General features: G+C 44.4%; 1 protein-coding gene across 1 annotated transcript; it reads right to left on the bottom strand.

The window, feature by feature from the left end:
- Window positions 1-3,122: 3,122 nt before the first annotated feature.
- LOC135823551 (ubiquitin-conjugating enzyme E2 variant 2-like) lies at window positions 3,123-11,928 on the bottom strand. The gene is made up of 5 exons (XM_065336396.1): window positions 11,820-11,928; window positions 11,604-11,743; window positions 8,712-8,837; window positions 6,669-6,748; window positions 3,123-3,785 (listed from the first exon to the last, which is right to left on the bottom strand). The coding sequence occupies exons 1-5, from the start codon at window positions 11,869-11,871 to the stop codon at window positions 3,725-3,727; spliced, it is 459 nt and encodes a 152-aa protein (XP_065192468.1). The 5' UTR covers window positions 11,872-11,928; the 3' UTR covers window positions 3,123-3,724.
- Between the last annotated feature and the right edge of the window lie 36 nt (window positions 11,929-11,964).

Genomic DNA, 11,964 nt, shown 5'->3' with positions numbered 1-11,964 from the left:
GCACTTTCAGCAGAGCAGTAGCTGCTGCTGCGATAAAGTTTTTACTTTCGCCATTGGCTTCAGGCAGCAGAATGATCTGGCTGAAAGCGATGGCGATACGTCCATGACCACCACGTCCTGGGTTGATATCCAAGAAAGACCGTCCAAGGTCCAGTTTTAGCCAAGAGCTGTCGTATCCAAGAAATCAAAAACGCCAACAGCAAGCTTTGGCCAAATAATATCTTCCAGGCAGTAATTTACGGGCCTAGCGCCTGCTGGCTCGTCTTCCTCCTCTGCATGGCCAGGTTTGGGGCGAAATGAACACACGGGGCGTGAACATGGTGAAGAAACATTCCAAAGGCAAAATATTCAAAATTAGAACCAATCGTTTCCAAAGAAGCGCCGCGTGGCTACGAGAAACCCCACATTAAATCCCCAAACGAAAACGGCCATTCGGTCGGGTATTCGATGGAGAATCGAATATACACTACCTCAATCCCCGCCGATGTCTGATATTCTCCGCCTATTCCCTCAAACTTGACCAATTCGGAAAGAAATCCATCGCCATTACGATCGTGCATCCTCCACATACATTCAGAAATACTCACGCAGCACTTCTTTTCATCGCGTGTGCGCGACCGACGCTTCCATGACAACTCTGGGACAGGTGACCAATCAGACTCATTCAGAGTGCGATGTCCTAGATAGGACATCTCCCCGACTGATCATGATGATGACTCCATCGTCGCGATTTTATATACGTATGTCCATGAGCTACTACTACCGTACTGGCAATATAATGTTGCTGCAGTGAGGCCATGAAGCGTTACATGTTTGCCGCACGCAGGGCGTTACATGCAAAGTCGCACAGGAGCCGTTACACAGGTTTCTATATTGCCGGAGTCCTTTTTTTTGCTATTGCCGCATCACTTTTTTGCTATTGCCGCATCATTTTTTTGCTTTTGCCGCATCATTTTTTCTTTTCATCCACATTGAAGGCACAGAAATTCAGTTGCTATCCAACTGTTACAAACCCGACGGCAAAGGGCGACAACGATATCAATAGAAGACTGTATATTTTAACTATCAAAGTGATCTGTTCACAAAAAGATCATCAAAAGGAAAGTGATATAGGGGAAGAGCGCTTCCTCCAAAAACTACTGTCACTCACACAGTTAATGAGTGTACAACATAATATGTGACTTTGTAATATTATTACAAATTATTACAAAGTCACCGTGGCTATCATTAGTCATCACTGCTGCTAGCATGCTGGAGTCGTCATCGCTGCTCGAGCCATAATGGCCATCACCAGATCACTGCTGCTATGCTGGAGACTTTTCACCACGCGGTAGATCTACACCATGGTACACGTGCTTTCACAGTTTTCAGCCTTTTTTTTGGAGTGCAAACTGCAATGAAAAGATCGCCGCACCCCGCCGGACGCGCGTTACGAACTCAACGAAAATTTGTCGCACTAGCCTGGTCGCGCGTTACGCCGCTCCCCCTGCGTTACGCGTTACGCGGCAACATATATTGCCAGTACGGTAGTACTGAGTACTAGCAAGAGGGGGGTTATGTACTCTTGCTACTAGTAGTAGATCTACGGTATATGCAAGAGTACATAAACCGTTTATGTACTCTTGGTATATGCATATGAGCAAGAGTAGATACATGTAACCCCCCAGGGTATATACTAGTACCCTGGGGGGTTATCTACTCTTGATACTTGGTCCGCGTCAGCAATATTGTCGCTTATCTTTCGACAATTTGAACTTAGACTTTGGACATGAACGCGTGCACTTGAAGTGATAAAAGTTGGTACGATGGACGGTAAGGTACAGAATGAGAACTAGCTGCGAGGAATTTATTGTCCAAGGAAGGGTTCCTACTTTTTTCGGTCCTCCTCGTCGCTGCTTTCGGCGCTGGCGACAAATATTTTTGCTCGGGATCGACTCTCTTGCTTTTGCAAGCTCATCTCTCTTCCTCTCCGCTGCCTGTCTATTTTCTAAAGAGAAGTCGATCGTGACGGTCGCCTTCTCTATAGGACTTCGCGTGGGCAGCACGACAGCCTGTGTGGTTCAAATCAGACGCCGTTCTTTGCAAGATTTTATTTTGAACGACGACGATGCGTACAGTACTTGCAAATCTCCACGACGCGCTGGATACTCAGAGCGTTGAGCTGGAGGTAAGGGAGCTGCGATCTCAGCTTGATGAGCGATCCCTGAAGTGAGCGATCTCGGCCGTTCAGCAAAATGGAGCTGATTCCGAGTAGCCGATTACTTTCTTGTGGCTTGCGCTGCTCTTGCCTGCACAGCGTAAAAAGATATTTTGATGCGGCGCTGTATCAATCAGAATCACCCACCTGTCGCTCTCGAAATCCACTCGAACTCTAGCTAGACCTTTCAGGTACTAGCAAACTAACTTGCTAACCACAATTGGGATGAAATGGGCTGCCAAGTAAGCATTGGCGACATATAAACAAAGCTGAAAGATAAGCGACAATATCGCTGACGCGGACCAAGTATGAGCAAGGCCTAAGGGGCCATAAACTGGTTATGGAATGATATGAGGCAATTATTATTTAAAAAAATTAATAATAAAAGTAGGGCTCCCGACTCGTAGTAGCCTGAGCAAATTTGCTACAAAACATTTACCTTTCTGCTCGCCATAATCATTACATGTAGCCGTGGCTTGAGCTGAGCCTATACTGAGTATAGTATAGGCCAGGGAGTCGTAAAATACAAAAAGTATTTTACGACTCCCTGGTATAGGCTAGACAAGAGATCAGCTCAAGTCAGGGAGTCTACCATGAGGCGACACGTCACACATTTCATGATCCGGGGATTGCTTTTTTCACGACCTGGCGAAATTTGAAACATCGTCTTCAACTATTTACTTCTTTTTTTCAATTATTTTTGCTATATGCTTCGAGGTAGGAGTCGTAAAATATTAGGACTCCCTGCTGCGAACAATGGGCTGGGGAAAGGTGCAAGGTGCAAACTTGAGTGACGCGATTGGATTTCATTGAGCAGTACCGTTGTATTCGGTGGTGATACGCCGTGGCAGATCATACATGTCATGGAATTTCAAAGAGTGGAGGCACAGAAGAACAGAGAAGCATGCCCACAGAAACACCAACATTGGGTTCAGAAGTTTCACTGTTCTTTCTGTTCTTATGCGCTACAAGCTCTAAGAAACGTGGAGATCTACACATTTTCGTATTCGGAATTTCGGTTTATAAAAAAAAGAACTATACAAAACATGTTATCAAGTCGTTTGTGTGAAATTATACAATTGCATGTACAGTCAGAATAGTCAGAATGCCATTGAGAATGGGGGGGGGGGGGAGGCTTGGTGATGAAAGCAGACAAAACGTGACATCAACATGACGAGTGTACAGACCGGGACGCAAAAGAACAAAGGGGAGAAAGAGCTAAATCATCCTAAGCACAATGACACACTGTGGTTCATGATTATCAGGACAACAGTTTAGGGCAAAACAAGTGACTGTACGGTATATGAAAAGTAAGAGTGGATGATACAGCACAGAGCATCCCTGAGCTATAGAGAACCAGTGGCATTGGTGGCGGTGATGAAGAAAAATGGGAGTACAAGGGGCACTAAAATAGTGCATCCAAGTAAAGTGTTCCAAGTAACAGTATCAAAAACCTTCAGGGCACACACCCTTTGACATGGTTAATGGTACCAACCATTTGCAACAAGCAACACTAATCAGCAACAATTAGAAAGAGGAACCCTCCGGAGGTTGTTGCAGTTTGAAGTTCTCTTTCGCTGTCATAAGCCTGTGAGAACAAAAGAACATAGAAAAAAGAACCAAAAATTGTTTTGCTTGCTGCATGTAGAATACTCAGGCGAAGCACCAGCACCCCAAATCAAGACTTTTTTTAATTAAATAATTTGTTTTCCGTGGTGGGAAATCGAGCTTTTCCAGGTATCTACAGCCTGTAGAAGTTCAACGCTGAGAATTTCCAACTATTGTCCGGCTTTGGTCCTCTGCCACTAGTGACTACACCCAATTTCCAAAACTTGCTCCGATTGCTTCGATTTTGGTCTCATTCGATTCTTCCAGGCGTAGTACATAGGAAATCTGCAAGTATTATTCAAATCGGCCCAGCCATTCTTGAGTTATAGTGATTTGAAGTGCGCCAAGTTGGACTTTTGCTGGAAACAGAAATGAATGGGAGTGATGGGAGAATCGCGAACGACCGCACAGTCAGTGCATGCAGTACAGTGTACAGTGCACACGCCTCGTCACTCGAACTGCGCGTACGAAATTGCATACTTTGGTATGCTGGCGCAGAACAAATTCGTTCGTGGAGGAAGACGAAAGCGTCTCACCACCTTGTAATTTCACATGGCCAGTAGTTTTTCGACGCTGAAGACGATGGAATAGTCTGCGACGCTGCGACCCGACCAGAACAACCCAAAATTCATACCCTGAAAAAGCGCTGAGCGCAGAGCTCCTAAATTTTGTCGTATGGAAACGGGACTTCGGGTCTCAAGGGCACGAACATCTCCTCTCTCAGATAAAGCAATTCACTCGATGCGATATTCTACAATTTGACCTGGCCACGCCAAAATGCACTGCCATGTCGGATTCTCCCATTGGAAGTATAGAAACTTGTTTCCAAAAAATCAGCATCTGGGTGCGAGGGAGTAAAGTCACTATTGCCACCGACCTATCCTTTGAAGGAGAATGCTGAAACCAGTTGGCTGCTCTTCAGTAGTTCTTTTTCTATCGTATACATATTTATATATGTTGACACATGCCACGTGCGACGACGTACATACTTCTCAACACTTGAGTGACTTGAATTTGGCCATGATGACCGAAAGTCATTGGACCGTGGAGTCGAGTAGAGGGCTCAGGCTCGATCGGCACAACGGGTACGTATAGAACAAGGGTAGGGCTAAGCATATATAAAGTTGTTTGCTGTGCACAACCTTGGGACAGAATTTGGCACGAAACTCTCTGCTCGCCAACTGTTGAGTACTTGCTGAGTATACCATGCAATACGTAGGTTTAAACTCATTTTACAGCTCTATCACGGTTGCAACCCTCTTTCAAATGGTGACATAGCCAACAACCACATAATCCATATCAAATCTTGCCCCTTGTTTTCTGAAACAGTTGAGGTGTTCTAAGTGTGAAGAATTGAAATGGTCCCAGTCCTAATCATTGGAAAATGCAAATCACGGCCTATTATCGTCACATCGTGGTACCATGCAGCCTGGTAGTGCATTTGGAGCAGGAAAGTGAATGGTAGCACTGCGGTGGTGAACACATGAGCTGATGACCATCGTCGTCTTGTTGGTTTGTGTTGTCTCCAGTTCATTGCAGGTTGAACGAGGAATGAACGTCTACTCTTTCTTTCCACAACTGGCTGAGCACACGCCAATGAGACGAAAGCTAGTGCCAAACCAGTCCTTGGAAGTTTTGTTGTGCTGCTGGACTTTCAATCATCATGTAGAGTATATTCCGGTTTCTGAGTCTTCGCGTGAGCCTGAAGAGCTACACTGTGTAGAGGTGTTGGAAGTTTATCCTGCTCACGACACTGCACCAAGTACAAGCACTTCCTCGGCACTGCCTGAGCCCTGCTCTGTGTTTCCTGTGACCAGGAGAAGCAACTAGAAATGTGGAGCTTGAGCTGGAACGCTGGTGCTCTCTCTCTGTGTCTCTCTCTCTCTATCCGTCATGTTCTGCCACTTTCCGAAACCGGTGCATGTGCTAACATGTCGAAGCGCATTGTGTCTGAGTCACGCACTCTCCTCCTCCTCCCTCATATGCCCGAGACAGTATGACAAACTGTGAATACAGTTCATGCCAACATCCGAACTTGTGTGATTTTCTTGTAGTAAGCTGCCACGTGTGTACTTGCACTTGTTGTGTACATGTGTGTGTGTTTGTGTGCGCGTGTGTGTGTCTATGGGACTGCGTTCTCCTATTCCCCTCCGAGGCCCACGCAACCTTCGTGGCAGTGGCTCGACAGTACAGGACAGGTGTGTGCGCGCGTGCATGCGCATGTGTGTACGTGGGTGTGTGCGCGCGCGTGTGCATGCTATGTCGGATACTGCCAACCATGTATCGACTAGGCGCCAGGCGCGAACTGAAGGTGGTGGTGGCGAGGAGAGCTCTCTGCCAGAACGTTGCAGCCTAGAGAGCGTGTGTGGGCAGGCGTGTATTTACCGCCACATTGCCAGGTGTGTCTTTACCACCATATAATTCAACCTAGTTTTCTCATTGTCTTATTGTTTTCCGTAAGGCCGCGGTTCTTTTTTACGCAGGGGAGATATGTTAGGTACCTCCTCCCGTACATTCTACAATCTTTTCCAAGCTGGCCTGTATGCACCCCGTACTTATCCTCGTAGTCACTATTGTTCCGTTGGCCTGGATAGCTACTTGCGCACCCATATTTGCCATAGCTACCCAGGCCCTTTATCTTGCATTCTCTCTCGTTCGATCTCTCTCTTCCATAATGTAGTCGTTCGTCTTTGTCTCAGTCTATTCATTTCCCATAATAAATGTCGTTACTCCTACCAGTCCCAAGTTGTTCCGTTGTGTCCGGGAGTATGACTCCTTCTCGTTACTCAACACAGGCTTGAAGAGCATTCAGTACTATTATTTGCTCTAGCCTTGAGATGAACAAAACAAATGCCAAACTAACCGTCTCAGTTCTGTCAGCACTGTCTTGATGTTGTAGGATCGCTGCCAGCGAGCTAACACAGCCACACTTCTCCTGTCAACCTAGTACAAACAATAACAAAACAAACGAGGAACAAGAAGAAATTCTCAGGAAGAAACACCACACCACAAACTGGACATGAATATACTCTGTTGTGACCAAAACGCCGCAGAATCCACCGGATATCTGATTCAAAAGGCCATATGATGGGCTTATATGTGGGCATGGGCTTGTACATTGTGTACGTTCATCAAGAGCGACACCAACAAAAACACAGCAAATACCGGCACTGTACATACTAAATCTGACGGATCCTGACGGATTCGGAGCGCGCCACGAATGAAGAGGCTTCCATTCGTGAAAACGAGCTCTCTGCAGGGACTCTGACGAATCCTTGAACCCAGGTGACGAATCAGCATTCGTTTCGTATCCGTACGTGTGGTGCGAAAGGTCCCTATTATCATGTTCCGGAGACCAGTAAAATTTTGATATGTCATACATATCCAGTATACTCGTTTTACGATAACTCGATCGTTTATAATAAACGACACTCCAAAAGAAAAAAAATGGATGATCGTTTCATCCCTAAAATTTCGCGAAGTTACGAAAGTTTGAAGTTGTCCGGTAAGGCCGTCATCACACTACGTTCTCCGACTCCCGTTTACGTCTACGTATATGGTGAAAAAACCAAAACGGGTGGTCGTGTCATCAGACAGGCACAGCTCTTGACGCGTACACGCAGTCAGGTTTTTGGAGAAATTTGAACCCAGCGTACATCGAAGTACAGGGTCGCTCGGAAAAAGGCTGGGGGAGATACGCACGTTCATACAAAAAGTCGTATACCACGTCTACGTCTCCCGTTTCCTCTGCTCCCGTTTTCACCCCGTATACGGATCATCATGACAACCGACCAAAGACTCCTTACGTGGACGTAGACGCAGCGCTTTGTACCATGGTGTGATGACAGCCTAAACTCTGCATACCGGGTTAACGAATATTCGCCATGAGAAATATTTGTTCGAATGTGCCAAACCGAACAAGTATTCGAATATTCGGTATATTCGTTTCACCACTATATAAAATATGGTAAGGAGCGTGAGAATGCAGCAGGTCGTGGTTATGCATGACGCGGGTAGTGTGAACTTATGCAGTGGATCTGAGAATGGTAGCAGTAGATGAATGTTGCAGCTGTGGGTGCGCGTGGACAAAAATGGTGAGCGCGTATTTTTTGAAGAGTGTGAGTTAGGAGTCAAAGGGGTGTACCGGGTACCCGGGTACCCGACCGTTAATCTCAGGTACCGTTAGTAAAAGGGTACCCGTTTGGATTTTGATGAAGTAGTCAGTACGGAGCAACACTGCTGGGATCGTATATTGTCAGTTATTTACAACACCACGCTGGATGTCGGCATTGTTGTTGCATTTTCGCACCTACTACATCTACTCCTGCGACTGTCAGACACCAATCGATTTACGAATCACAATGTGATATCAAAATGCAACCCGAGAACAGATGAATTGAAATCTTGATTCCTGTGAAAATTGCGCAAAAAAATAAACATGGCTGCTAAAGGGTACCCGTTAACCCGCCCGTTAAGAAAATTACCCGTTCGTTAGTTAAAGGTACACCCGTTTGACCCCTAGTGTGAGTGCTACAACATTTTCTTTTTGCTTGCATAGCACATAACCATGCATAACCACGAGCTGCTGCATTCTCACGCTCCTTATCATATTATTCTAGCTATATAGCTGGTTGTGTTAGTGATTCTTACTATGTGACGATGTTCCACTGATGATAGTCACGAGAAAACGTTCTGGAATTTTTCATTTTAATAATTGTTTTATACATGGTTATGAGTGCACAATTGGTTTCATTAATTGCTATTTTACGACTATTGTCTCCTCGTCGGTCATTTAAATACTGAAGTACACTGAATAAAATATCAACGCATTCATAGGCGAGCAGCAACAGAAGCAGCATTCCTATTTGTACATGCCTAATCAAAACATTTCCAAAGAATGACTTACAGCACCATTAGCTGGATTCACACATGGCAGATTTATTCTGGTGGTGAAACGGACTGTAGGAGGTTCGTCTGGGTACCTTGGACCACAAGTGAGCTTGAGGCTGAATATTCTACCTTCACATGATGTCTAGAACACACAAAAAAAGGAAAGATCCCGACAGCAGTACAGATCCTCCCTTGTCAGTAGATAATCTCTGGGCCATCATATACTGGTAAGTATTTTATAACGAGACTTATTATCAATGTAACAGGACTTGCACCTATAGGTGCAACAAGCACTGATTTGTACTTCTATGGGATACCCTCGATACAACATAACTTGTCGGCACTTTAACTCATTATTAGATAATTGAAAATCTCCAACCCGGCTGTTTCTTAAAATACGCAAAAGAAAGCTTAGGGCCCCCGCTAGGCGTTGTTTTTACCTATGTCATCATGAGTGTTATTCGAATGGATAGAAACGTCTTTGCAATACAAGAACATGTAAGGGATTGCGCGTTAGACGCCTGGCGAAACTAGTCACGTGGTTGGCGCCGGCACACACACATACAATCATATAAAGCGCTCTGGACAAAGGCTACGCCAGACGCTACTAGCATAACGTCTTTCGCATGGCCTTGGGAATTAAAATGACCATAGTTATTATTAGTGTTGAAACAAATAATCGAATAATCGAATAATTTAGATTATTCGTGGGGTGAACGAATAATCGAATAGTCGTAGGAATTATCAGAAATCGAAGAAAAAAAAAAAAAAAAAAAAAAAAAAAAACGACCTACCAGTATGCTCAGTGCTGACCCTACTGATATTTGCACTGCGTAGATCTGCTCGCCGTATTTCTTCTCAATCTCTTCTCCTCCAAGTTTTAATCTCCTATCGCGATATCGGTATCTAGTATTACTTCTGTTCTTTCCATACGAGGGAAACATGGATGCAGTGAATGTGATTTTCGGTCTTTGACCACTTTCGACCAAGAGTCAAGACCCTATGCAGATCTGGATCAGGCGTTGTACACTCTGGGCCATGGGGGGTACGTACTCGTAAAAAAATTATAAAAAACTACTGTATAAGCAGAAATATTCATCTGGAATTTAATTTCGTCTTTTTCGTCCAAGGAGCTTTTGGACTAAATTAAATGTAGGACTAATGTCGATTTGCCCAGCGTTTCTATACACTCTTATGATCCATGGACGAAATTTTTCAACTGGACGAACTCCTTTTCTTTGGAGTTGGACGAAATTATTGACCGACGAAATGTTCTGCCTCTACAGTACTTAAAAGTGCTGAAAAAGTGTTGAAAAATGCCATCATGCGTATAATAGAATATAGATTATTCGTTCGATGGAGGGCGAAATTATTCGATAGATTATTCGTTCGAAGAATCCGTGTTCGGTTTAAACACTAGTTATTATCATATACTGAGGGTTTAGCAGTCCAGGAACATGAGCCAAAGGCTGTTATAGCGAGCTTTATGTACTAACGAATTATATCGTAATCAGACCTGTAAATAGTTGTGTCGACCACGTTTCGCCAGGGGATTTCAGATTTCTATTTACTAATGGGGTGAACGCACTACCCGGACTTGTTATAACGAGGGAGGACCTGAATAACCGTACAAAAGATCTCGCTGTGCAATCCTTAGTACAGCACACATTTGATCAACAGCGGTATGCATGTGAAAGAGAGATAGGGAGAGGATACTAGACTTACTAGTACACACACACTTCACTGGAGTGCATGCAGATAAGCCAACACAATTTTGGGCAATACCAGTACCCTTCCTGAAGAATGCGTCGTGAAACGATTCTCAATATAAAACAGTAACTATGTAGAGCGTAGTCAGGTCCAGCAGGTTCACTGTCTACATTGTTCCAAAATCACGTTTCAAAGCCAAGCAGCGTTTTAGTAGGACTCTCACTATGTACTTTGCAGTACCACAAGAGAAGAGAAATAGTACAAAAGAAGGGACACACAAATTAGGCCTGGGGATACGCTGACACACAGCTTCCACAACTTCAATTCATAGCCATGACGGGTACAGCATGGTTACGAGCTGCAGTTGAAACTTTTCGGAAGCTGTGTGTTAACGTATCCATAAGCCTAATTTCGATGTTCAGACGGATAGTGTCAAGAGTAGATAAACAAGAGTGTGCAACTCCCGGATGGGTTGGCCCACGGTTGTTGAAGTAATCTTTTCTACGACCCACGCGCTGCCGAGTCTTTTGGAAAGTTTTGCCTCGTGCACTTGGCCGGGCTTTACATTACAAGGTCGGTGCCCAGCACGTGCTCTCACACTGCTCTGCGGCAAGATGTGCGTTTTTCGGAAAATGGTGATGTCAACAAAAAATTCCGCCATAGGCGGGGGTATCTGCAGATTGTGCAGGAGAGATCCGGAGTTGCACATTCTCTCGTTATCTACTCTTGATAGTGTTATTAGTAATTACGTTAACTTAAAGAAGGGACAGTTCCAAAATGTAAAAATTCAATATGGGTCATTTCATAATAATAATATTGATTTTTAAAATATTGTTGTGAAAAGAAGAAGGACAAAATGTTACGAGTTATGACTAATAATTTAATTGGCTCACCATCCGAGTTACATTTTAAAATATTGACTAAATACTTTACCCAGAACACACACGAAGCAAACAAAGACAGTTCGAGTCTGCACAATGAGATATGCTGCTATCCATTGAAGACTACAATGTAAAAACCATAACGGAGTCCATTCAATTCCACTTGAACATGCGGAAATTGATCAATGAGTTTCGACCAATTTTCAAAGATTTGAATTCAGGTTTAGGAATGTTCAAGACAATTTTCCCTTCAGAGCAATCTGTCGTTACTTCGTTGCAAGGCGGTCATATAAGTCAGGTTTCCACTATAAACTTACCCTGGGAGGTCCAATAATCATACCCGTCCAGTGTGACATTGTCATATCTTCATCACTTTCCAATCCCCAGCTGATGGTTCCATCTCCGTGGCCCTTCTGACCCTCTTCCAGCTCCTCCAGGAGGCGGAAATTTCTCGGAACTGAACAACAGCAAAGTACATGACTGTGAACAGCCAACTCTTGCTAAAGCAAGACGTTCAAGCGTAGAAGACTCACCAACACAACCAGCTGACGAAGCCATTTTCCAGGTTCTTTCTTGCCAGCGCATGCGCTTCTCAAGGTATCTTCTTCCCTCAGACAGGTTTCTCTCGAATTTTCAACGATTTCCGATGATTTCCTGGGTTTACACATGCAAATATTC

This window comes from Sycon ciliatum, chromosome 1 (assembly GCF_964019385.1).
Source record: "Sycon ciliatum chromosome 1, ocSycCili1.1, whole genome shotgun sequence".
In the NCBI taxonomy this organism is placed as follows: Eukaryota; Metazoa; Porifera; class Calcarea; order Leucosolenida; family Sycettidae; genus Sycon; species Sycon ciliatum.
The sequence above is the reverse complement of the archived record's forward strand: the minus strand, read 5'-3'. Positions and strand labels throughout refer to the sequence as shown.